The sequence below is a fragment of the Malaclemys terrapin genome, chromosome 14 (genome assembly GCF_027887155.1).
Source record: "Malaclemys terrapin pileata isolate rMalTer1 chromosome 14, rMalTer1.hap1, whole genome shotgun sequence".
Taxonomy (NCBI): domain Eukaryota; kingdom Metazoa; phylum Chordata; order Testudines; family Emydidae; genus Malaclemys; species Malaclemys terrapin.
In genome coordinates this window covers 40,512,623-40,539,188 of record NC_071518.1, presented here as the reverse complement: position 1 = coordinate 40,539,188, position 26,566 = coordinate 40,512,623, and the positions used below count along the sequence as shown (strand labels likewise).

The 26,566-nt window shown below is 59.7% G+C and overlaps 1 protein-coding gene across 1 annotated transcript in view; it reads left to right on the top strand.

Annotated features, from left to right (window-relative positions):
- Positions 1-23,323, top strand: part of CLEC18C (C-type lectin domain family 18 member C) — a 29,936-nt gene extending 6,613 nt beyond the window's left edge. Inside the window, exons 3-12 of the mRNA XM_054049298.1 lie at positions 2,477-2,710; positions 3,950-4,047; positions 7,672-7,793; positions 7,946-8,053; positions 14,192-14,284; positions 15,943-16,049; positions 17,907-18,036; positions 19,448-19,544; positions 20,769-20,860; positions 22,200-23,323. Of these exons, the coding sequence (XP_053905273.1) occupies positions 2,477-2,710; positions 3,950-4,047; positions 7,672-7,793; positions 7,946-8,053; positions 14,192-14,284; positions 15,943-16,049; positions 17,907-18,036; positions 19,448-19,544; positions 20,769-20,860; positions 22,200-22,237 (1,119 nt within the window). The 3' untranslated portion in view covers positions 22,238-23,323. The remainder of the gene's footprint in view (positions 1-2,476; positions 2,711-3,949; positions 4,048-7,671; positions 7,794-7,945; positions 8,054-14,191; positions 14,285-15,942; positions 16,050-17,906; positions 18,037-19,447; positions 19,545-20,768; positions 20,861-22,199) is intronic.
- The last annotated feature ends 3,243 nt before the right edge of the window (positions 23,324-26,566 follow it).

Genomic DNA, 26,566 nt, shown 5'->3' with positions numbered 1-26,566 from the left:
TAAATCTGTTAGTCTTTAAGGTGCCACCAGACTGCTCAGTCTGTGCACGTGGGTCACAGGTGGGTCCAGCTTCCATGTAGAAACAGGACGGCAAGGGGCCCCGGGCCGGAGCGGTGCTGTCCCTTTAAGGGTGCACGGTGGCGTCTCATGGCCCGGTGACAAGCTAGCAGGAGCCAGGCAGCTTTAATCGGTGGCTTTGTTCAGCCTGATCCTATTTGCATGGCAATCGCTGGGAGTTTTGCCATTACTCTCAACGCTGGCAGGAGCAAACCAGCGAATAGCTTGGCTGTTTGCTAGTGGTCATTTAACCGAGCTGTTGCTAAGAAACGAAAATTGCCGCCATTTTTGTGGGGCCTACCAAAACAAGCACCTGGGCTGCTTCCCCTTCTGGCTGTGCCCGGGGGGATGCTGAGCCCAAATCTGCCATCACCTAGGATGCACGAACCAGGAAGCTAACGCGCAGCTGGGTGATTCTTAGCATTGCCAGCCCCTAGGGATGGGCAAGAGTGTCAGGGAACCATGCCTTCCCAGCGCCACGGCTGGCCCTTTAAAACCCCTGCGGCTCTGCATGGCAACCTCCACTGACAAGCACTGTGCCCGCGGAGGGCTCAAAGGGCCAGAGCTGTCCTGAGCAGGCGCGGTTAACTCCCGATGCTGTGTCTCCCCAGTGCGCTAGGGCTGCCCTGCCCTCCGTCCCTGAAGAACTCCCCTGCTTGCCACCCTCGTCCTCGAGGGCGTTCCACCAAGCCCCCGCCCACACCCATCTCTGGGGCTGAGGAGGGGGAAAGCGTCCCAGCAGGGCCTTTTACCCCATCCCCCACCCACGGGGTCAGGTGGAAGGACCCCGTGGGCTCCCCATGTGTCAGTCCCTGTCCCGGGGCTGGGAGCCTGGCATGTCTGCTGGCAGCGGTGAGGGAGGGTGACTCAGCGCAGCTCCCACGTGTGGCGCTTGGCTCCTGGCCTGTGAGAGGCTCTGTCATTTCCTCCTCCCTTCGGCTGCCCTGAGAGCTATGGAAATTGCAATTTTAACTGTCTAGAACAAGATGTTTTTCTGCCTGGGAACAAACAACTGCCTGGTCTTCCTCCCACCCCTGCGTGCCATCCTCCTCCTCCCACGCAGGCGGGGGCCGCTGGATCCAGCCCGCTTTGAGGGGTTGGACACTGAACTCACGATGCCAGGGCTAGACGCCGCCCCTGCCCCAGGAAAGCCGCCACATGCATGTCCTGGCCCTGCTGTGTCCCCCTGCCCATCGAGTGGGCACAGAGGGTCGGATCCTCAGCAGGCCTCAGTTGGAGCTCAGCTGCTTGGCACCTGCTGAGCGCTGGCCCCGAGCTCCTGCCCGCCCCCGGTGCTCAGATAGGGTTACCATATGTCCGGATTTTCCCGGACATGTCCGGCTTTTGGGGCCTCAAATCCCCATCCGGGAGGAAATCCCAAAAAGCCTGACATGTCCAGGAAAATAGGGAGGGAGGGACCAGTGGTGCTCGGCCGGGAGCCGGGCCAGCGGTGTTCGGCCGGGGGCCGGGCTGGGGCCAGCAGTGCGGAGCCGGGGGCGGTGGTGCTTGGGCCGGGGGCCGGGGTGGGAGTGCTCGGCCGGGGGCCGGGGCCCAGGGCCGGGGCTGGCGGCGTGGAGCCGGCGGTGCGGGGCCGGGCCGGGGCCGGTGGTGCTCGGCCAGGGGCCGGGGCCGGTGGTGCTCGGCCGGGGGCCGGCGCCCCAGGGCCTAAGCCAAGCCGGGCGGGAGACACCGGGGCCAGAGCCTCTTGGCCTGAGCCGCTCGGCCGGACTGGGCCGCGCCCCCCCGCCCCAGCTTGCCTGCTGCTTCAGGCTTCCCGTGAATCAAATGTTCGCGGGAAGCAGGGAAGGGGGAGGGGCAGGGGGCGAAGCGTCCAGGGGAGGGGGCGGAGTTGGGGCGGGGCCCCTGGAGTGTCCTCTTTTTGGACACTTAAAATATGGTAACCCTAGCTCAGAGCCATCGGCAATCGCAGGGGCACAGCAGTGCTGGTGAGCACGAGGCCTGCGGAGAACCTGCTGCTCAGTGACTACCGCGGGCGGTCTCAGGAGGGCAAGGGCCCGGCCTTGGTGTCGAAGAGCCATGGTGCTCTGTGCCTCCTGCTGCAGCCCCTCGTGGCATGGACTGAGGCAAGCGGATTGGAAAGGGGCATGGCCTGAGCCACTGAGGGCCTGGTCAGCAGAGGGGATGTGAACTGCAGCTCCCGCCAGCTGTGGGGAGCAGTTCGTGGCTGGAACAGCGCAGCAGATCCGAGGCCCAGGTGGTGACGGGAGGGGGGCAGAGATCTGGGCCGTCTGCTTTCACCAGCTGCCCGGGGGTTGTCCCCAAGGGGATGGGAAGGGCTGCAGCCCACTGCCCCTATCGTTATTACAATGGACCCAGCGCCCGAGGCCCCTGCGGAGGCCGTGCTGGCCAGGCCCCCCCGGAGGCTCTGCCTGCTAACGCTCACTTTCCACGCTGATAGGACTGGAGCGAGAAGCTGGCCCAGCTGGCCCAAGAGCGAGCAGCCAGCTGCCTGGCGGGGGCCCTGCCCCGCCCTCCGCACCGCACCCAGCATGTGGGCTGGAATGCCCAGCTGCTCCCCGCCGGGGCGGCCAGCTTTGCTGCCGTGGTGGAGCTGTGGTTCAGCGAGGGACGGAGCTACGACTATCACGCAGCACAGTGCCTGGAGAACGCCACCTGTAGCCACTACACCCAGGTAAGCCAGCGAGGGACCCGGCGCTGTCTCCTCCCAGGGGCGCCAGGCACCAGCAGGAGAACAGAGTTTGGTACAGCGAGAACGGTTCCCTGTGTATCACAGAACCTCCACCACGTGACTGGGTGCTCCAGGTAGCCCAGGGCTGGAAGAGCAGGTGGCCTGCAGGTCAGGGTGGAGGCACATTGGCAGAGCTGTGTGTGGCGAGCCCCTGCTGGGCGCCGGGGTTCATCCCTGCCCAGGATCCAGCCCCGTGGCTGTCAGGGCCATGAAAATGCACCTAAGCCTGTTGGTCATTGCCTCGTCCCCATCACCGCCTGCTGTCCTCCGTCAGGGAAAGCCAGCAGGGCCCGAAGGGCCTGGCTGCTCAGTCAGGTGGCCAGGGACAGGGCGTAGTGCTGGTAATGCTGGGCCTGACAAAGAGGGCTCCAGCCCTGCTCATGCGGGCGAGGCCCTGTGGGAGGCCTGGACCCCGCATATGCCCACATCGTCCCTCAGGGCAGGGCAGGGCGGGGGGAGGGGGGACGATCATCTGGTGAGCAGCCGGGGCTAGGACTGCTAGTATGGGATGGCTGGGCCCAGAGCTGAGCCAGCCCCATCACACCCTGCCCCTGCAGGGACTGGGGAGAGGCTGGGCCATACCTGAGAATGCCCCGCCCCTCCTCAGCCAGGGCACAGGCAGGGCTTTCCCAGGCCGGGGGGCGGGGGGGGGGGGGAGCTAGGGTTGCCAACTTTGGTTGGACGAATTCCTGGAGATTTCATCACATGACATAATCTTTAATTTAAGATTCATCTTTAATTCCTGGACAATCCCAGAGGGTTGGCAACCCTAAAGGGAGGGGAGCTCAGTGCTCTGTGGAACGAGCTGTGGATCCAAGCAGGTCATGGTATGCGGGTAGTGTGACCAGAGGTCCTGATATTCAGGGCTTCCTCTTAGACAGGCACCAAATATCCCCCACCCCATCCCCAGGCGATTGTTCACACTGGCTATCTCGGCTCCCTGCAGAGCATTGGGCTGAGACTCTTTGGCCTGCCAGTTCAATAGTGGGGGGAGGGCGGGGGGGATATCCCCATAGGCCTTTCCCAGCCCTTCGCAGTGTGACCCGGTGGGCAGCAATCGCCGGCCCTACAGCCACCCCCCGACAGCTGGCAACCCCCACACAGCTGGCACTGCGCCTGCAGCCGTGGGGAGGGTGTAGGCTGGGCAGGCGCGCTGAGGCCTGCACCATGTCTCTCTTGCAGCTGGTCTGGGCCACCTCCAGCAGGCTGGGCTGCGGGAAGCACGCCTGGATCGAGGGCCAGGAGAGGAGAGAGGCTTTCGTCTGCGCCTACTCCCCGGGGTAAGGCCTCTCGGTGTGCACACAGGCAGCCTGTCCGGGGCCTACCGCCCTTCCTGCCTGGCAGGCACCTGAGCCATGTGCTCACACCCCTCATCTCCCCCGGCAGCCCCAGTGAGCCCACACCACACCCCCACACACACACCCACACCCCACGTCCTCCACCCCACCCCCGGCTGCAGGCATGGGTGAACGGGTCTGTCAATGCCAGAGAAACTTGGTGGGTGGGGCTTGTAATGGAACATAAGAGCGGCCATACTGGGTCAGACCAAAGGTCCATCTAGCCCAGTATCCTGTCTGCCGACAGTGGCCAATGCCAGGTGCCCCAGAGGGAGTGAACAGAACAGGTAATCATCAAGTGATTCATCCCGTCGCCCATTCCCACCTTCTGGCAAACAGGCTAGGGACACCACCCCTGTCCATCCTGGCTAATAGCCATTGATGGATCCACCCCCCATGAATTTATCTAGGTTTTTTTTTAACCCTGTTATAATCTTGGCCTTCACAACATCCTCTGGCAAAGAGTTCCACAGGTTGACTATGCGTTGTGTGAAAAAATACTTCCTTTTGTTTGTTTTAAACCTACTGCCTAGTAATTTCATTTGATGGCCCCTAGTTCTTGGGTTATGAGAGGGAGTAAATAACACTTCCTTAAAAACAACGAGGAGTCCTTGTGGCCAGGGCCGGCTCCAGGCACAGCTGAGCAAGCTGGTGCTTGGGGCGGCAGATTGTTCGAGGCGGCGTTCCGCCAATCCTAGGGCGGCACGGCCGCTTTTTTGTTGTTGTTGTTGTTCTTGTTCTGCTCCGGCTGCCCTGTAGGGGGCGGCGGCGCGGAGAACCAGAGCGCCCTGCAGGGCAGTCCTCTTCCTTCCCTCCCCGCCGACCAGAGCGGAGCCATCACGGCAGGCGGCAGGAGGCGGCGCAGCGGGAGGGGCCGCGTGGCAGCGCCCCTGCTGTAGCCCTGGCCGCCCCCTTCTCTCTCTCTCCCGCCTGCTCCCTCCCCCTCCCCTCCCCCAGCCGGTCCCCCTGTACCCGCGCTCCGGCCGCGCCGCAGGTTTTTTGTTTTTTGCTTTGCTGTTCTGGCCGCCCCGGGTTTTTTTTGTTTGTTTTTTTGCTTGGGGCGGCCAAAAAGCCAGAGCCGGCCCTGCTTGTGGCACCTTAGAGACTAACAAATGTATTTGGGCAGAAGCTTTCGTGGGTGAATCCCCACTTCGTCAGATGAATGAATTCACCCACGAAAGCTCCTGCTCCAATACGTCTGTTAGTCTATAAGGTACCACAGGACTCTGTCGCTTTTTACAGATCCAGACTAACACGACTACCCCTCTGTTAAAGGACTCCTCGTTGTTTTTGCTGATACAGACTAACACGGCTACCACTCTGAAACCTAACACTTCCTTAGTTACTTTCTCCGCACCTGTCATGATTTTATAGCCCTCTATCATATCCCCCCTTAGTCGTCTCTTTTCCAAGCTGAAAAGTCCCAGTCGTATTAATCTCTCTTCATACAGAAGCCATTCCATACCCCTAATCATTTTTGTTGCCCTTTTCTGAACCTTTTCCAATTCCAATATATCTTTTTTGAGGTGGGGCAACCACATCTGCGCGCAGTATTCAAGATATGGGTGTACCATGGATTTATATAGCAGCAAAATGATATTTTCTGCCTTATTATCTCTCCTTTTCCTAATGATTCCCAACGTCCTGTTCACTTTTTTGACTGCCGCTGCACATTGAGTGGATGTTTTCAGAGAACTATCCACAATGACTCCAACGTCTCTTTCTTGAGTGACCCCGTCATTTTATATGTATAGTTGGGATTATGTTTTCCAATGTGCATCACTTTGCATTTATCAACATTGAATTTCATCTGCCATTTTGTTGCCTGGTCACCCAGTTTCATGAGATCCTTTTGTAGCTCTTCACAGTCTGCCTAGGACTTAACTATTGTGAGTAGTTTTGTATCATCTGCACATTTTGCCACCTCACTATTTACCCCTTTTCCCAAATCATTTATGAATATTGTGATACAGCAGGGCCATGTCAGGTGGTCGGGAGTATATCCCTACTGGTATATTCTCATTATTAGAGCATGGAATTACTATCCATAGAGATTCTATGGAACAGTTTGGTTCATTTAAGATTTTTACTTCATTTGACTCTACGCTTTCTTTCACATCTAGTGCCACTCCCAGCACAACCTGTTTTATCCTTTTGATATATTTTCTATCCTGGTATTACTGTGTCCCATTGATTATCCTCATTCCACCAGGTTCTGTGATGCCTATTATATCAATATCCTCATTTAATACGAGACACTCTAGTTCACCCATCTTAGTATTTAGACTTCTAGCATTTGTATATGAGCACTTTAAAAATGTGTTCCTTCTTAGCTGTCTGCCATTACGTGATGTAGTTGAATGGGAATTTTTTTCATTTGACTTTCTCATCAGATCCTTCCCCTATTTATCATCTTCCATCCTCTCCTCCTTACTAGGACATGGAGACTCTCCATTAGTAGATCCTCCCCTATGGGATGTCTCTGACCGAACCACGTGCTCCTCCGCACCCGTCGGCTTCCCCCCAGCCCTTAGTTTAAAAACTGCTCTATGGCCTTTTTAATGTTAAGTGCCAGCAATCTGGTTCCATGTTGGTTTCGGTGGAGCCCACCCTTCCTGTACAGGCTCCCCCTTTCCCAAAAGTTTCCCCAGTTCCTAATAAATCGAACCCCCTCCTCCCTACACTATCGTCTCATCCACGCATTGAGACCCTGCAGTTCTGCCTCCCTAACCGGCCCTGCGCATGGAACTGGAAGCATGTCAGAGAATGCCACCATGGAGGTCCTGGACTTTAATCTCTTCCCTAGCAGCCTAAATTTGGCCTCTAGGACCTCTCTCCTATCCTTCCCTATGTCACTGGTACCTTTGACCACTGGCTCCTCCCCAGCACTACACATAAGTCTATCTGGATGTCTTGAGAGATCTGCAACCTTCGCACCAGGAAGTGGGAGGACCTTGGCCCCAGGGGTGGGATTTACAATGAAAGAGGTGGGTGGGTTTGTCGATGGAAGCAGAGAGTGGGTGGGGCTTATGATAGTAGGCGGAGCTTGACCCTACAGAAGTAGAAGGTGGGCGGAAGGGTCTGTCAATGGAAGTAGAAAATAGGTGGGGCTTAAAATAATAGTAGGTGGGGCTTGGCCCACAGGAAGTAAAAGGTGGTTGGGCTTACAATGAAAGAAGGTAAGACTTGGTCCCAGGGAAGAGGATGGTGGGTGTGGCGTATAATTAAAGGAGGTGGGGCTTGGGAGCAAAAGTGGGTGGGGCTAATCAGCTGGCCAGCCTTGCCTAGGCAGAAGATGCTGTTCTCCCTTCTATTAAGCATTAGGGGCCGATTGCAGCCTGTGCAGCTCACAGGCTGGTCGCCCAGCTCCAGCGGTGGAGCAGAGGAGGTGGGGAGTTGTGGCCAAACCTCCGAGTGTGATGTGGGCCCTTGCACATCATAGCTGCCTGGGGACAACCCACATGGCCCCTGGGCTGGGCTGGAAAGGCACAGAGCCCCGGGACCTACCTGCGAGTGTCCCTGGGGCCCCTGGCCCTGCGGCTCCATGCCTGTCTGTTCTGCCCCCAGGGGGAACTGGGAGATGAACGGGAAGACGATCATCCCTTACAAGAAAGGAGCCTGGTGTTCACTCTGCACCTCAGGATGCTCCGGATGCTTCAAGTCGTGGGATCACAGCGGGGGGCTGTGTGGTGAGTGCCGGCTCCCCCCCGCCCGGTACCTTCACTTGAACTTAGATTATGCTAGTCCCCCTGCCCTGCTGGCACAGTGGGGCCCTGGGCACTGGCTGGCACAGCTGGGCACCTGCCATCTTACAGCCACCTTGTGCGTTTTGTTTGATCAGAGGTCCCCAGGAACCCCTGTCGGATGAGCTGCAGGAACGACGGGCGGTTGAACATGAGCACCTGCCACTGCGACTGCCTGCCGGGGTACACGGGCCGCTACTGCCAAGGTGAGAGCCGGCTGGCATGGGTGTGTGCAGGGTGCACAGGGATGCCTCTTGCCATCGGCGCCACGGGTGAGACGCCTGTGTTGCATGGTTGTTGTGTTGCATTACAGTCTTGTGTGTGGAGTGCTGTGGGGCTGCGTGGGGCTGGCGCCTGGGGGCTAGTGGGGCTGGCGCCCGGAGGCTGCGTGGGGCTGGCGCCCGGGGGTTGCGTGGGGCTGGGGGCTAGTGGGGCTGGCGCCCGGGGGCTGCGTGGGGCTGGCGCTGGGGGCTGCGTGGGGCTGGCGCCCGGGGGCTAGTGGGGCTGGGGGCTAGTGGGGCTGGCGCCCGGGGTCTGCGTGGGGCTGGCGCCCGGGGTCTGCGTGGGGCTGGCGCCCGGGGGCTAGTGGGGCTGGCGCTGGGGGCTGCGTGGGGCTGCGCAGCAGAAGCATTTTCAGGATGAGGTGGCAGGGATGGGATGAGCAGCACTGGCGAGCAGAGGCTGGAGACTCTCCAGGGGCAGTTACAGGCGTTCGCCTGACCTATCTGTGCATTTTGCTCCTTCCCACTGTTTTTGTTTCTTCTAACTTTACCGTCCCCTGAGGGTTGCCTGGGGGTAGCTAACACTGGCTTTGCTTTGAGAACTGCAACAACATCCTTGTAGGGCTTATTTCCGTCTTGCAGGGAGAGTGGGGCAGGAACCTGCATGGGGCCAGCGGAGCAGCCTGATGTGGTGAAGGGAGACACTCCTGCCCCACCCAAAAGCCTAATTAGCCTCCTCACCCTTTGATAGCCCAAGAACCCGCTACAGTCTCGCCTCAGTTTCCCCTTCATCCAGCCATGCAAAGAAATATTGTGTCTCTCAGCAGCAAACTGAGCCCCTTTAATTCATATACGGAGCCACTCCACAGATCCCTCGTGGTACACACAGGCCCTCCCCAACCCCAGCGCCAGCCGAGGCTATCGCGCAGCAGCCTTCACTCCCGGTCAGGGGTCGCTGTCCAAGGTCGCCCACCCGACAGTCACTAACCCCCTGCCCCAGTTCCTTAGCTCCCGTTCCAGGGCCCCACATCTCTCCTGCAGCCCCACATCGGTGTTCCCGGGAGAGGCTCCTCCAGGCCTCCCTGCCTGTCAGTCCTACCCCTGCCCAGGGAACCTCCCTCCAGGACCAGCCCTGGGCTCCTGACCGCCTCCTGCAGCCCCCACTCGCTCTTCTGCTGGAGGGCTCCCCGCAGAGCCCTACCCCTGCTCCTGGGCTCCTCCTCCTTGTGGGCCCGGCTTACTTCTTCATAGGGGCCACAAGCTTTCCTGCAGCTCGAGCCAGACCTCCCCAGCCTCCCCAGCCCTCATCGCCAGCAGCTCCCAGTTCCTGCTCTCCTGCAGCTTCTCCCTCCGGCATCTCTCTGCTGCTTCTGCCATCAGGCAGTTCCCCCCGCCCTTCCCAGCCAACCAGCTGCCTCAGTTTCTCCTTGCTAGGGCCCAGGTACCCTCTCTCTAGCCCAGCTGGGAGGCCGCTGACCACTCACAGGTTTACCAGCTCCCTCTTAAAGGGGCCAGTCCCCCAGGTTCTCTCAGCCTGAGGATTTCTGCAGGGACCCTTGAGAACAGCGGAAATCAGACCTGAGGAGTCCCAGGAATCGTGGAACTGGCTTATCTAGCCCAGTCCCTTCCTGCTCCCTGGGTACGTCTCTGCCACCGTACAAAACCCACGGCAGCAAGTCTCAGAGCCCGGGTCAGCTCATTGGGCTGGGGGGATAAAACAGCAGTGTAGCCGTTCTCTCTCGGGCTGGAGCCTGGGCTCCGAGACCCCCCGCCCCTGGGAGGAACCCCCTTCAGAGCGACAGCCCTTCTCGGGGGTCCACTCTCTCTCGGGGGTTAAACAACTCCACCTCCTGGAGCCGCATCTCTCTGAGCCTTCAGCACGCCTGTCTCTCACCGTGGGCCCCCTCAGGGAGTCCCCTCGCTCTGGACCCCCGGGGCCTCCACAGCCAGAGGGCACCGGAGTGACTCTCAGCCAGCGTAAAACAGGAGGGTTTATTCAGTGTCTGAGCCCAGCACAGGAAACTCTCAGGGCCTCAGGCCTGGCCTCCCTCAGCACAGCACATCTAGGTCTCCCCTGCATCCAGGGGGGCTCTGGCTGCTCTCTCTCCCCAGTCCAGCAGCCCCCTCCTTCCAGCCAACCATCCGATATCATCTCCCCCAACAACTCCTCCCCTGTCCTTTGTCTTCTGTCCCAGGTAAACAGGTCATTGGGGCTCTCTCTCCTCCATCCTTTGTTCCCCTCTGGCTGGAACTGGTTGGTCAGGTCACCGGGGTCCTCTCTCCTCAGCCCTTTGTCCTCCCACTGGCCAGAACCAGCTGCCTTCCACGCTGGGCTGAGTCTCTTGGTCACCAGGTCACCGGTCACTAGGGTACCCCATCTCCACGCCGTTGTCCGGGCGTCCTGGCTGCTAGGCGAGGTCACATCTGGTCCTCTGCAACAACAAACCCTCTCCCTCCATCTTGTTAAACATGTAGCACACAGGGAAACTGAGGCACGCACACACTATTCATTGTAACACACTACAAAAATCCCACGTGGGAGGCCCTGGGCTGGAGGGGGCTGGATCACCCCTAAAGCCAGCTTGTCACTGATCTCTCTTTCTGGATCCCGGGCTTTTCCCCCCGTGACTGTGAACGGGAGACACCTCCTGTCCCCCCATGGACAGCTAGCTTAGTGAGCCCAGGCCCGGCTGCGGGGACCAACGCAGCCCCTCTGATCTCTGCCGGCAGGCAGGGGTTAGCTGGTCAGAGAGGGGAAGTTATTCCAGCAGAACGTCGGCTCCTGGCTCCCCTTCCCCTTCCCCTGCCCATGCACACAGCCGCACCGACAGACTCCCTGTCAAAGTACAGCTTCATTATGTCAAGGTGGTACAATTGCCCAACTGGGCAGCTCTAGCACATGACTCACCTCCGTCAGCTGGTTGCTGATTTCCCAGGGCTCTCCCCAGGCTCTTCGCACTGAGCCGAGACCCCTCTTCCAGTCCCCGATCAGGCACTTTGTCGTACCAGCCCTTTTACTGTTCCCGGGCTAGATTCTTCCTGGCCAAGGCCATGAGCTCAGGGAGCTTTCTCCAGAACCATGGTTCAGAATCCACCATGAGTCCCCGTTTGTTTCTTATCAACTCCAGGGGTCCCCTCCCTCTCCTCCCCTGCACCAGCTCAAAAGGGTGGACCCCTGGGAATTTCCGGGGCACTAAACGTTCTGCAGCAGCTCTCTCCGGGTGCGCTGACCCCCCTGATATTTAGAAGAAGGGACATCCCCCCGGTGGTACTTCTGAGGGACCACCAGCCGCCCTCTGATCCCCCAAGGGTCAGTTTTCCCTCGGAGAGCCCTTTCCTGGTACCGGGTCCCTTCTCTCACCTGGATCCCTCCCTGTGATCCTTCCCCAGGATCTTGCAACACCCGCTTCTTCCAGGCGGGATCCTTCTGCGGCTAGGTCTGGAATTCAGCTGCTGGGTTCAGGGCCCAGCCCTCATTGCTGTGCCTTAGTTTCCCCCTTGGTCTCAGCCCTGTTAAGCCCTGGCCCTGGCAACTCCCTTTCTCCCATTGGAGGTTCCACGCACCCCTGCTGGCTGGATTGCCGGTGCCCCTCCCTGACCTCAGCCGCAGGCAAGGACCAGGGCACCGTCTGGTCAGTTCTTCAGCCCATCCCCCATCAGCACCTCTGCAGGGAGCTGATCCTGCACCCCAACCTCTTTGGGGCCCCATTCAGATGTGTCCTCACTACAGGATCTTAACTGGGGGTCCGACCACCCCCAGCGCCCGTGTCCCAGTGAGGGCAGGGAGCGAGCCCACTGCTTTCGCTGCCGCATCAAAGCCAGCTTGATCCACCTCCCCTCAGTGCAGGGCCGATGTCCCACTCAGCTCCAGGGATCTGGCTGCAGACTCGAGCCTTGGAGATCATCTCTTGTGCTACTAGCTGGGGGGACATCCCCTCCTCCCCGCCGGGGCCATTCACATGCTCCCTGGCTCCTGCCCTCTCCACCTTCCGCCCTCTGGGTTCAGATCTTTGGCTGTTACTGGCACGGGGTTTGGATCCTGTCTTAAAGAGACACAGTCACTTCCCAAGAGAATGTCAAAGCTGATGTGCTGAAGGACCCCGGCTACCAGTCCCCCCCCATCCTCCCTGTGTCTCTGTCTGCACAGGAGGTGAATGGCTGCCGTTGGGGAGCTTTCCCCCAAGTTACATGGCCCCTCAGCAGCTGGTGAGGTTGTACCACACCCACAAGAGTCTCTGTCCCAGAATCTCTCCACTCCGTGAATGTCTCCCCATTGACCCCCACCTGCTGCTCCCCCTGGGGATCAGAGGGTCCTGAGCCCAGGGGGTACAAGCAGATGTATCTGCTGGGCTTGGTTGGAGGGGAAGCCCATCTGCCACTCCTCCCTGGCCAGCTCTGCCCCAGGAGCTGGTTGGGGGACTGCTTCCTCTGAAGAGATCGGCACACAGCTCCCTCTCCAAGCCTGCATTACCGGCTGTCTTCCCTTCACCTTCTAAACCTCCAAGGGGTCTCTTGGGCAAAAATTTCCTGTGTCTTTGGGCATGACACCACCTTGCATTGTTTTGCCCACAATAATGACATCTCAGGTCCCGCAGGTCCCTGGAGGGGGTCTACCTGCTCCAGCATTCGTGGGCACCCCTGCATTGCGCTTCCTGAAGTCTCACCTCTGAGAGGTCTCTGGGTGACGCCCGCTCCAAGTCCCCGACGTGGGTCTCTTTCCCACCCCGTCTGCTGTCCATAACCTCAAGTCTGCCAGTGTTACCTGCACTTTGCAGGGCTTTGGGCTTCTGAGGGCAGATGTCCTACAGCTGCCCCAATCCAACCAGATTATACACGTCCTTTGCAGAAGTGGCCCCGCACCCTTTCCCCCCTTGCAGAGAGATTCTCCCAGCAGGACAGTGACCTCCTTGTACGTGACGCCCAGGGTTTCTCGTGCACCCTGGAATCTTTTCCTATCTGCCTCAGGGGTCCATTCAAATGTATGCAGCAAAGCCTGTTTGAACCTTCATAGTCCCCAGTCTCTGCACTGTCCATTTGGCTGAACACCTCTATGGCCTTGGGATCAAGCCGGGGGGTGAGACAGCTGTGCCTGTCTGCAGGGTCAGTCTGGTTCAAATCACCAGCCTTCTCCCAGGCAGGGAGGTTGGCATCGATAGCCCTCCCCCATTACACAGGGCACACTTTGGAATCTGTTCCTGCCGAACAGGCATCTTGGGGTCCTTCCCCACTTACCCCACGGCAGGTCCTCTTGGCCTGCCTCTCCTCCAACTCCAGTTCATGTTTTTGCTGCTCTGAGCAGTTTGCTAGCCTCCGCTCCTCCAGCTCCAGCTCCTTCACTCTCAGCTCCAGTTTCCATCTCTTCACCTCCACTGCGGGGAACCCAGGTTGAGATGTCCCCCTCCTGGCTGGGGAACCGTACCCCCCTGCTACTCCCAGGCTCTCCAGGCACCCTGGAAGCCCCACTGGAATCTGGAACTTGCTCCTTGGACTGGTCACTCTCTACCAGCCGGGCAGTCAGCTGCTCCCGGGTGAGCCTCCCAACGCTCAGCCCTCTCTCCCTGCACAGACGTGCAAGGTCCGTTTTAGGGAGCTAGTTCTAGGTCGTTTCTGCGCTGGTTCCTTCAATTCCCTTGGTTTATCGCTGGCAGCCACTCACTGCCAAGCGCCTGCGCTCGCAGCCAACCGTCTACAGGGTGCATCCGCCAACCATCCTCTGCTACCACATTGTCAGTGTGTGTGTGTCCCATGAAATGTGTGTGCGCACGTGACCCATGCAGGATGTGTGTTCCCCCCCCCCGCAGTGTGTGTTTGTGTGTCCCATGCAGTGTGTGTGTGTGTGTGTGTGTGCAGACCTGCGTGACCCATGCAGGGTATGTGTGGCCCATGCAGGGTGTGTGTTTGTGTGTGCAGACCTGCGTGGCCCATGCAGGGTGTGTCCCCCCTGCGGTGTCACTATCATGCCCCCGTGTGCATAGCAGAGCCTGCAGTTGTGTCTGTGGTGCTTGCCCAGGTGTTTACGAGCTTGTGCTGGCTCCACTGTGACGCTGCCGGGAGGGAACGGGGGGGGGGTGGGGGGAGCCAGCACCAGGCCGGGTGCAGAATAACTGCCCGTTTTTCTTGCAGTGAAGTGCAGCATCCAGTGTCTCCACGGGCGGTTCCGGGAGGAGGAATGTTCCTGTCTCTGCGACATCGGCTACGGCGGAGCGGAGTGCGGCAGTGAGTCCGGCTCCGTCACGTGGGCCCCAGCTGCTGCGGGGGGTTGCGGGGGGGACACACGGTTCCCCCTACGTCCTCCAGAAAGGGACAGCTGCAGTCCCAGCCTGGTGCAGCCCCGCACTCCCTGCCAACGGGCACAGGGAGCCAGCTCGGCTCCTCCCCTCCCAGGCTGCGCCCAGAGGCCATTCCAGGCTGGGCACCGGCAGCTCATGGGGCCTCCAAGCTGGCTGCTGACCCTGGTTCACAAGCTGGTCACTACGGGGGGCTGCACTGCTTTCAGCACTCGGCCCCTTTGCTGGGGGCCCCGAGCTCCCCGGGGGCCCAGGACTCCAGGCAGCTGGGTCGTGGCCTCAGGTGTGCCACTGTGCGGTTCTTTAGATTTCTTCTATCCCAGGCTGAGCAAGTGGCACCCCAATCCACTGCACTGTGTCGGGCAGAGTCCGGGCCTGGCAGGGTGTGGGGGGCCTGCCCATAGTCAGCATCGGGTACGTACAGCTGTAGCCACGGCTTTGCCCCCGAATTCAACCCCATTTTCAGCAGCTGTTTATAATCAGCCCCCGCCCCAAGAGCGGCCAGGGCCAGACGTGGATCCCGGCAGACGTCCCCCTGGCCCGGGCAGAGGGGGTCCAATGGGTTCCCTACGGGGCTAGGGCTACGCGGAGAGCAGACCCGAGAATGGGGCAGGCCTGGTTGGGGAGTAGCCCAGGATTGCGCTGTGTGCTCTCCAGTGCATGGCCAGGTGAGCACAGAATTACTCCAGGGATGGGGGCCTTGCTGCCGGCTGCTCTTGTCTGGTTGGCATCAGCGCACTGCCGGGCTTGGGCCAGCACCTTGTGTCGCAGTTTGCATGGCTGCATGGGTGAGTGTTAAATGCCCTCAGGGGCGGGGGTGCCCGGTTCGCCCCTCACTTTGCAAAGATGTAAATTACTCCAGGGGAGGGGGCGCCCCCTGCTGTGCTGCAAGGCGGCTGGTTGGTTGTAATTTGTTGCTCTTCTGCCCGTCCCTCCCTGTTCTGGAGACGGCTGCTCAGTCTCGCCTCCTGCCTCCCTCCCGGTCCCAGCTGCTGGCTAGAAATGAGACCAAGTTGCAGATGTGATGCTCCCCAGCAGTGGCTGGACCTGCTCAGCCTAGTTGGCCCATCGCTGGCCGGGTCAGAGCTGAACAAAATAGTCCAGGGGATACGTGCTGCTGTTAAATGAACCCCCCTGGTTGCCCAAGGGGAGGGGCTGAATGGTGCCACACTTATGGGGAGTCTGAACAAACTTCCCCCAAATGTCTGACTACCAGTGCGGGCTCCTCTAAGAGTTGCTGACCTGCCTGATGCAAAGGCTGCTGGGCCGGAGTAATGCCTGGTGTAAGAGTGACGCCCTGTGGGGAGACCAGAGCGGTGCATGATCCCAATCCTTCCGGCTCCATGTCCTACATGCCCGGCTTGCTGGGCCGAGGAGAGTTACAGGGCGGGTTACATGTTCCTGGACGTTTCATCACATGACAGAATCTTTCATTAAAGATTAATCTGTAATTCCTGGAGGCTGCAGGCCAGTCCTGGAGGGTTGGCAGCCCTAGTTACGGGTGAGAGTGACCGGACTTTCTCTCCTGCAGGCAGAGTCCCTGGGGTTAAAGCAGGGACTGATCCTTCCCTCTCTCTCCTCTCACAGCGAAGGTTCAGTTCCCTTTGCACACCTGTGACCTGAGGATAGACGGGGACTGCTTCATGGTTTCCTCTGAGGCAGACACGTACTATGGAGCCAAAATAAAATGCCAGGTAACCCCCATCAGCCCTTGTGCTGCAGGCAACAGACCCAGTTCATATTGAGAGCCAGAAACCAGGGCTAGACCCTGCTCCTTCCAGTCCCAAAACACAGGCCACAACGGCTTGACCTAAAGGAGAGCTCCTGAGCTGCTAGGAGTAGTAGGTCTCTTACCTTTTCTGTGGTGCGTCCAGTAGAGGGCAGCCTCACTCACTCATGCACACAGAGCTAGTGCGTTGCTTAGGAAGCCACATTCGATAATATTTCAGTCCGGGGACAGGGGAATGAAATCCAGGTTGGGCTTCACCTGCACAGCACTGGAGCTTGTGCTAACACGCTCTGGGGAGGGGGCTTCGCTCTTTCCCACCAGCCCTGCGGTCTCTTCAGTCCCCAAGGCCCCACGTTTTATAAGGAACGCAGGGATCTGGATTCACTCGGGACCTCAGGCGGTCTCCAGTGGCTCCTCAAACCACTGCATGGCAGGGGCTGAGCACGTGGTGGGCACGATACAAACTGTGGTGGTTTCCGAATTGCGAATTGTGAGCAAATGTTACACGATGCCCCTGGGCGGATGAAAGAGACCAGGGTGCAGGCAGCGTGGCCTGCTGGTCACGGCCGGGCTGTGTCCACACGCTAAGGCCAGCCACGGGGCGCTAGTCAGCGAGCAGGGATGGGAGGAATCGAGCGAGGGTCAGAGCGAAGCTGGGTCGGAGACTGGAGAACAGGCAGCAGGATGGGGTCTGGAGTCCCAGCGGGCCAGACAGCCTGCTGGGCACCCTCCCCGGTTACATAGGGAGCATGGGCCAATCAGAGGCTGCAGGGTGCTGTCACCTGCGGCGCCTACTCTCGGCAGTGCTCCGGGGCTGGGCTCTGGCTGGCCTGGCGGTGGTGTGGGAGTGGCAGCTGGCCCACGTTCTGTACATCCCGGTGCTGGTCCCGTGGTCCTGGCAGAAGGGCTTGGACCTGGGGCCTCTGGCTCAAACAGCCTCTGCAGTGTAACTAAAAGAGCCCCCCTCGAGCCGGCTTGTTAATGGCTTCCTGTGGGGGACAGCACGCCCCGGGAGCGGGGCTGGGTGTCACGAGCCACCCTGGCCTGCGGCGGCATGTCCCACCTGACCATTGGCGAGCCGAGGGGACGGGCCGCAGGAAGGGAGATCTGCGAGGGCGGCCGGGTGCAGCCCACAGCGAGACGCATCATGCCAGCCCTTCCCCCACCCCTCAGGCTCTCGCCCCCGCGGGCCATTCCATCGATTTCACTCCTGAGTCGCCCCAGGGGGAGCGGCCAGTCTGGTTTGGCTGCCACGTGTCGCAGCCTGAGCCCTCTTCCATGGCAGGGGTTTGGGAGCGAACAGCCCAGGCCAGCTCCTCGTCTGTGGCTGGAAATTTCTCTCCATTTGCAGGCAGGATCTTGGCTTTGATCCCTGAGGCCAGTGCCGCGAGCGATTTCTGTGCACCTGGTGCAGGCAATAGAGAGTGCCGGCTCGGAGCCCTGGGAGTTAATCTGCCCACAGGGGTGACGATTAGCTGGGAGAGCAAGTCGCTCTATCGAGTGTCTGTTCCATGAGAACAAAGCAAGCCAGCCTCTGGGCTCCCCTGGGCCACACGTGTTCACGCCGCGCAGCAGACTCAGTGCTGCTGGGAGCTTTCAGGCCCTTCATTCCCTGTGGAAGAGAAGACGCTGGGGAACTGGACTCCTCTGCCTGCCTGGAATGGATTTGGGATACAGCTTGGTGGGGATGGGGAAAGTGCACATATGGGGACTGGCCCGTCTGGGTTGCAGGATCTAAACTGGGGCTGAAGGGCAGGGTTAGCCTGTGGTGCCGGCTGGATGGATTTCGTGATTTGGGCTGTGTGGGTCTGATCCCCTGCAGGAGAAAGGAGCCATGCTGGCCCAGATCACAAATCAGAAAGTGCAGGACATTCTGGCCTTTTACCTGGGGCGTTTGGAACCCACCAATGAGGTGACAGAGCCGGATTTCGAGACCCGGAACTTCTGGATCGGTGAGTGGCTGCAGTTTTTGCTGCCGAAGGACAGCTGGAGCCCCAGGGCTGGGACAGGACTTTCCAGAGGCAAGGAGGAGGTGATCGCGGCCCCAGAGACCTTGCAGGCTGGGTCCCAGCCCGGAGGGAGGACCATGCAGTCTGTCCTAGCGCTGCCGGCAGAGAGTGCAAGGTCACCCTGGCGGGATCCCGAGACGGGCGCAGAGCTCTGTGCTGTGTGCAAAGGCTGGAGTCCCGTCTTTCCAACTTTGAAAAGTCCTCGCTGCAATTGTAGGGCAGCACCTAGGTACAGTAAAATCCAGCCCCGCTTTCCGGATCACATGCCCTAAGTGATCACAGTCCTGGCATCTCCACAGAGCTTGTCGTCTTCAAAGTGCTCTGCAGACAGGAGCTAATGAATGAACTCGGTTGCGGTTGTTTCTGAGGGGCAGAGTTGCTCATGGGGTGATGTTCTCCCTCAGGCTGCTGATGGAAGTGCTGCTGTCTGATAATACTTAGCATTAACCCTCCCCAGCCCCCCAGGAGGGAGGTATCTGTGTTTCACAACTGGGGAAACCAAGGCACAGCGGGGCCATGACTTGCCAGGGGTCACCCTGGGAGTCGGGATTAGAACTCAGGACATCTTGACACCTCAGCCTGGAGTCACTGGGCCAAACCATGCTGCCTCGCTGTTGGGACTGGGTCGAAGTTACCCGCTGGCAGCCTTGGGAGATGGTGGCTCAGCGGGGGGGATTGGAAAGGGTGTGTGAGCAGCAGGGACAGCTGCAGGAGTTTGGCTCGGGTGAGAGGCTGGGAACCCGCACCCAGCTACAGCTGCCACACTGTGCCCTCCGTGGGGGCTGGCCCCGGGGCTGGCCTGTGGGGTATTGGCAATGCAACGCCCTCTGAGTGTGAGGGAGCTCGAGGTGGGGAGGGGGGACGGGCCCTGTCTCTCTAGGGGCCGGGCACAGGGCATTGGAACTAGCCCAGAGACTGCCACGCACAGCGAGGTGTTTGGCTTGCTAGAGGCATTGAGCGTGCAGCCCCGGCTGTTTGAGTCGGCAGAGCCCACGTGCGGCTTCGCAGTGCAGGCAAGTTCAGAGCTGGGAGTGTGATACAATCTTAACTTCCTGATGGCAGCAGGGACAGAACAAAGTCCCCTGAGCTAATGGAGAATCGCTGCTAGCAGCGTGGGGCTCGTGACACATGGCTCAGCCGCAGGGGCACAGATCCCTCGCGGTTCATGGCCCTGCGGTCGCTGTGCTGCTGGGGCTGCTGACTCACATGGACGGCCAGCCCTGCTCCTCGGCGGAGATGCAGCCAATGGGGACTTGTGTGATGAGACTCAGGCCCAGCGCTATGGTGGTGCGCAGCTGCCGCTGTGCCCCTGTGGACTGGAGCCCCAGGACGTCCCCTGTGCTCTCTCGTTCAGGTTTGACCTATAAAACATCCAAGGATTTGTTCCGCTGGGACACCGGCGCCCAGCACTCCTTCACCAGCTTCGCGTTCGGCCAGCCAGACAGCCAGCGGTAAGTGACCAGGGCAGGGGCTGCTGCTACTCCCGCTTGGTCCAAGGCCCGATGGCACCGAGCCCGCCGGCGGCACCTGTCAATATTTATTCGCTGTAGTGCAGGAGAACCTAGAAACGCCAGTCATGGCCCAAGCCCCCAGTGTGCCAAGCACTGTACGAACACAGAACAAAGAGCTGGTCCTTGCCCCCAGATCCTACACCCCGTGCTCTCCTCCTGGGCATGGGATCGCGCTTCTCTCTGCCCTAGGCTCCTGCACCCCCTCTCCCCCTCCCGGGCTTGGGACAGCTCTCCTCTGCTCTGGGACTCCTGCACCCCCTCCTCCTGTTCTGGGACAGGAACCACTCTCTATGCTCGGGGATTCCTGCACCACGTGCTCCCATAGTCCCCTCCGGAACTGGGACTGCTCTCCTCTGCTCTGGGACTCCTGCCCCCACTATTCCCCTCCCAGGGTTGGGACAGCTGTTCTCTCTGCTCTGGGACTCCTGCATCCCCTGCTCCCCTCCCGGACCTCGGACCGCACTTCTCTTTGCCCTAGGCTCCTGCACCCCCTGCTCCCCTCCGGGCCTGGGACAGCTCTCCTCTGCTCTGGGACTCCTGCACCCCCTGCTCCCCTCCGGGCCTGGGACAGCTCTCCTCTGCTCTGGGACTCCTGCACCCCCTGCTCCCCTCCGGGCCTGGGACAGCTCTCCTCTGCTCTGGGACTCCTGCACCCCCTCCTCCTGTTCTGGGACAGGAACCACTCTCTGTGCTCGGGGACTCCTGCACCACGTGCTCCCATAGTCCCCTCTGGGCCTGGGACTGCTCTCCTCTGCTCTGGGACTCCTGCCCCCACTATTCCCCTCCCAGGCTTGGGACAGCTGTTCTCTCTGCTCTGGGACTCCTGCATCCCCTGCTCCCCTCCCGGACCTCGGACCGCACTTCTCTTTGCCCTAGGCTCCTGCACCCCCTGCTCCCCTCCGGGCCTGGGACAGCTCTCCTCTGCTCTGGGACTCCTGCCCCCACTATTCCCCTCCCAGGGTTGGGACAGCTGTTCTCTGCTCTGGGACTCCTGCCCCCACTATTCCCCTCCCGGGGCTGGGAATGCTCCCCTCTCTGCTCTGGGTCTCCTGCACCCCTGCTCCCCTCCCGGGCATGGGACTGCTGTCCTCTCTGCTCTGGGATTCCTGCACCCCGTGCTCCCGTTCTGGGCCTTGGACCGATGTCCTCTGCTCTGTGTCTCAGGTTTGGGAACTGTGTTGAGCTCCAGGCATCAGCCGCCTTCAACTGGAATGACCAGCGCTGCAAGACGCGAAACCGCTACATCTGCCAGTTTGGTGAGTGGCCCAGCTTCTCTCCTCTCCCTCGCCCGTAACCCGCTCTGCGTGGGGAGGGGCATGCAGGCATTGAGCCAGCTACTGGCTAGTGCTTGGGTGGCAGGCCTGTGCGCTGTGCTAGTGCCCCTTAGCCCTGACCTGCAGCATCCCAGACAGCTCTGCCAATGCCCCTCGGCCCTCACATACAGCCCCTGCTGGGCTCCCTTCACATATGCCTCTGCCGATGCCCTTCCGCCCGAAATGCCAGCCTTGGGCTCCCCACACACAGCTCTGCCGATGCCCCCCATCCCAACATGCAGGCCCTGTCCTGGGCTCCCAGCCCCCACAGATCTGCTGATGTCCCTCATCCCTGACCTGTAGTCCCCAGCTATTCCAGGCCTGGGTAACCCAGGGCAGTACTCTCGTTAGTGGTCCTGGCAGAGAATGAGCCACCTCTTACCCGTAGAGTTGGTCCCTACAAGAGGCATGGTGGCCGGGCAGCATGGAAGTAGTTTGCACGGCTGCTGCCCTTCCTGTGCCCAGTCTGGTTAACAGGCCCCTGGATCGCTGCCCAGCACCGCAGTCACCAACAATTCATTTCAAAGTTTTAAAACAGCCCTTTCCTGGATCTGAACTGTGCCACGGGAACTGATGCACGTTGCCCAGGTCTATGCTGGTTCGCAGGAGGGCGAGCGTGGCTGGGTGCCGGCTGGCACACACCTGCCTGGTCTGTCCCCATTACCCAGTCTGGGTGCGCTAGCTAAGCTAGCTACATAGTGCCCAATTACCATTTTATCTAGGGCAGCGGTTCTCAAACTGTGGGTCAGGACCCCATTTTAATGGGGTTGCCAGGGCTGGCTTAGACTTGCTGGGGCCTGGGGCCAAAGCCTGAGCCCCACCCACCCGGGACCGAAGCCTGAGGGCCCCAGCCCTGGGTGGTGGGGCTCAGGTTATAGGTCCCCCGCCTGGGTCTGAAGCCCTTGAGCTTCGGCTTTGCCCCCCACCTCCTGGGGCTTTGGCTTTGGCCCCCCCAGGCGATGCAGTGGGGCTCAGGCAGGCTCAGGCTTCAGTCCCCCCTCCTGAGGTCATGTAGTAATTTTTGTTGTCAGAAGGGGGTCATGGTGCAATGAAGTTTGAGACCCCCCCGATCTGGGGTAATGTGTGCATTGTGCCTCCTCTAGGGGCTAGTGCATATAAAGGATAACAGCCTACTATTGCTGTTAGCTCATGGAGTTAGGGCTCCCATGACGTGCTGGGGTGGATCTGGGGGTTTTGTGGTTATGGGGCCCAGCTGGCCGGCCGTGGGCTGCGGGCCCGACCCTAGCGGGGTGGCACTAACGCTGGCTGTGATCCTTTGCAGCTCAGGAGCACATCTCCCTGTGGCAGCCGGAGCCCTGAGCCCGCACAGCTTCCAGCTGCTGGGTGGTGAGCGCGGCGTCGCCTCCAGCCCGCACGCAGCTTGAGAGAAAGAATCCGCTGCCACTGTTCTGCCAGGTCCTCTCCAGCCCCCTGGGCGCTCAGCCCATCCCAGCCACGCTGACACCCCTCCCTAAGGGCCGGGCGCCGGAGGTGGCACCAGGACCTGCCGAGCGCTCAGGGAGAGAGCGATTCCCGGGCTGCCCTTCCAGCGGGGACGTGGGGAGGCCAGATCAACCCGCACAGCTGCTTCAGGGGCCCTGACTCCACCAGAGCCATCGCGGTCGAGCCAGGTGGGGGGTCTCTGGGGTGCATCCCAGCCCCTTGTCCACAGAACAGCCCCGAGCACCTGTAAAATAGCCCCTCTCTCACACGTGGCCGCTGGGGCAAGGGCAGCTGCTTTGTGTCCCCACCCCCTTCCTCTGGGGTGTGATGGCACGTCAGTGCAGGGAGCCCCTCGCTTCCCCCGGCTGGGCCAGAGGGAGCAGGGCACCCCCCGGTGGTTACCCCCAGTCCATAGCGCTGCGGCCCTGAGACGGGAGTCACTGGCGGGAGTGGACTGGGGAACTGAGTGGCACAGAGCAAGAGGGTGCCTGTCCCGCCTAGAGCTGGCAGTGCTCTGCCAGGGCTGTGGGGTGCGGGGCGGGGCCCCAGGAATCACAGCCGAGACGTGCCCTGCAAAGAAGGCAGATGTGGCTGCCGGGTCTAGGCCTCGGTGTCCAGTCGCTAGCCAGGGCCATCCCGCCTCCCGCTGCAGCTCGGCTGCCCAGGGCAGCCTTCCCCGGGCAGGCAGGTGCAGCGTGGCCACACTCTCGGCCCCACACCCCTTCGCTTTGCCAGTCAGTCCCACCACGGCTCAGTGCTAACGAAGCCGGCTAGCTCCGGTACCGACCCGCTAACCTAGCAGAGCAGGGCTCTGAGCTCCCCTAGGCCTAGAGGCTTTTTGGTTCAGGCCTGTTCCTTCGCCCTGTGTAGCATGCGCTCCGGCTGGGGGCGCTGTCTAGGCGACACGAACTCTTCCCGCTGTTTGAGAGCTGGGGCTGTTCTAATAAAGCCGTCTGTCCCTCCTGCTGCGCATGTCCCTGTCTCTAGCTGCGGGGCTGGCCCGGGTGAGCGGCTGGGAGCCACCCGCCTTGGCGTGGGGCAAAAGGAGGAGAAAAATGGGGAGTGGTGGAAGCAAAAGCCAGGGGCCCTCCTCAGCCTGTCACCTGCTCCCTGCTGCAATCATCTCTCCTACCACTTCCCACTGGCATCCTACGCTGGGACAGGGCTCCCACTCCTGCCTGCCATCCCAGGGCTCTGCTCACCTGCCCCCTAAGCTGTCCCAGCTGGGCAAGGAACCGCTCTGCAAAGAGCTGCGTGTGGCCAGGGCCTCAGGGAATGGGAAGGCCCCAGAGCACAGCAGACCTCGGCTGGGAGATCGTGAAGTGCCCTGCAAAGTAAAAGAAAGCAAGGGGGCTTGGGCCATTTTCTGCTGCTGTGAGGGGGTGGGGGAGGGGCTCTGCTTGGGTTTTATACTGGAAATTCAGAGCCTGTCTGGCCAGGCAGCCTCGCGGGCGACTGGGGAGCTAGTGTAAATGAGGGAGGGAAAGACGAGGTTTATTATTAGCATTGGGTGGGGGTGTCTAGGATCAGGCCGTGGTGCAAGGTGCTGTACAGACACACAACGTGGCCTCAGCCCCCAGGAGCTCACGACTGAAGGATTTAAAACCTCTGGTGTTTGCCACCAGCTGCTGCACTCACTGCCTCGGGAACGTTTTGGAGAAGCTGTTTTGGGAGAGATTCCACGCACACACGGCATACCCCCAGGGACGGCCAAGCTAACCCCGTCGCCGGCTATTTCGAAGCAGGAAAGGGCCGAAAGCTCAATTTCGGCGGGGGAGGGAGGGGGGGTATATGATGAAGTTGTGAGTAGGGTCAGGGGAAATTTTTTTCATCTGAAACATTTTTCCCCTCTGAAAAATGCAGCCTCAGGTCAACCGAACCGATTGGCTAATTCACGGTGAACTTGCCGAATCAGTCAGGGGAAAAGCCCCGAACCCTCGGCAAAGATCGCCAAAAACATTACATTTCCCCCCACGTCAACATGATTTTTAGATGAAATTTCCTTCAATGTTATTACAAAAAATTAAAAACCTTTTAAAAAGTTCATAAAATAAATGAAACATTTTGTTTGGTCTGACACCCCCCCCCAACCTGTCCATTTTGGGTCACCCTCCCGCCAGCCCCCCATGCAGCCAGGCTGCCCCCTGCATCTTCCAAGGACTCAGTGCAAACACCAGCACTTCACCGTTTAGAATGTGCTGCACAAACGTTAACCAAATCATTCTCTGTCTTTCCTTGTGGGGGGGGGTCCAGAGGAGAGTGCAAAGGTGCCAGTGGGGGAACCCCACATGGGAGCAGGGGAGCTACCCCAAAGGAGCAGGGGTCCTGGTGTCTATCAATAAAAATGCAGAAAAATACACATGACGGGATCCCCCCAGGGTGCAGCCTGGGACTGTGGGATCACTGTGCCCCCTGAACTCTCTCTAGCCTGGGCTGTCTCTCACAATGCCTTGCTAGGGACCAGCAGCAACCCCCTCCAGGCACATGATCACTCAGCACAACCACATGTGGAGCCCCACACCCAGCTAGATTGCCTGAATGCTCCCAGAGCCGCTCATGAATCACCCAGAAAAAGGCATCAGAGCCAAATCCCCCCCAGCTCCCCGCACTGTACCCCAGGAATGTACCATCTTGCCCTGCTCAAGACAAGCAGTGCAAATGTATTAATTGGTTCCCCATTTCAGCAATGGAAAGTGGATATACACCAGCCTTTGTACCCTGAGCAGATTTGCCCCACACTTCATACAAACTCACTGGTAAAGATAAACAATTCAACCAATTTATTGACTGTAAAAGGAAGAGTTTAATTGATATTAAGTGACAGGCAAAAAGTCAGAGTGGTTAACAAAATAAAATAAAATATAAGCACAGAGTCTAAACTCTCAACCCTATTCGGTAGCATCTGGATGAAGCACAATTCTCCTAACTTCACAGGCACGAATGATACACATCTATGGCTAGAGAAATGTCTCCGGCAGATACAAGCCGTGCTTTGTATGTACGCCCACGCTTATATACAGATGAGGAATACGGGAGTTCCAGGACGCTCCCCCAAGGTACAGAATGTCACACACCCAGGAAGATGTCAGTGAATTGTTTCTCACTAGACCATTGTTCACCCTGCCCCACTAGCCCTTCGGGCAGCCTCCACCTCTGTCTAGTGCAAACCCGGCTTCAGGTCTGGGAATCCAGCACCACCACCAGCCTTTAAAACATCCCGTTTAAAGGGACACGTTCTCCCAAGGCAGCGGAACAGTCCAATGCCTCACAGGGATGGGGGAGTAGGACCCGGCGCAGGGGGCATCAGGATTTTTAATACCACCCTCTTGTGAAGAGTGATAATGCAAGGAAATGACCCGTGTGTGGACTGCAAGTCGGGGCTGCTGACCCTACTGGCTGCCAATCCAGATCAGAGGTCCTGATCCGACCCCCCATTCACAGAACTGGAGTTTTCCCACTGGGCCCTGGAGCCACCAGAATGGTTCCTACATGCCGGCCAGTGCGTCTGAGAGCGCAGTGTGTGCGTCTCCTCTTTAACAGGCCGCAGCAGCGCTGAGAACGGATGGCTGCTGGCTCAGTTCTCAGCAGCGGCCGGGTGCAGGACACAGAAAGCAAAGGCATGGTAGAGCCCTAGCTGCCTACACCACAGGATCCACACATTAGACAGGGGGATGATAACAACACCCAGCCCATGGCTAGCACTTTTCATCAGCAGATCTCAAAGTACTTCACAAAGGGGGGGGGGGCAGTAGCCTTATCATTTTACACATGGGGAAACTGAGGCACCAGCAGAGCCAGGAACCAAAGCCAGCTCTCCCAAATCCTAGTGCAGAGCTCTAGCCACTCAGCCACGCTGCACCTTTGACTCCAGTTTCTCCTATAGCTACCTGCAAAGCGCAGGGTTCGGCGTAGATGCCCTGATGGGAGGGCATTAACTCCTGCAAGAAATACATGGACTCCTGCACTCAGGTCTTGCTGTTCCCTGCTGACATGGCCAACAAGGGGGCAGTTCAGGCCAAGTGCACTGAGAGCTGAGATCACCCACTACCCACAGAAGGGCACAGCTGTTGGTCACTAATTCCTTGGCCAGGATTAGAACCGGTGCACCAGAAGGGAAGAGCGCTCTGTGGCACGTGGCACTAGCCACCCCAAGGGCCTGCATCTCCCTGCTGAGAGCGCTTCCTAGTAAGAAACCCAGCGCCCCCA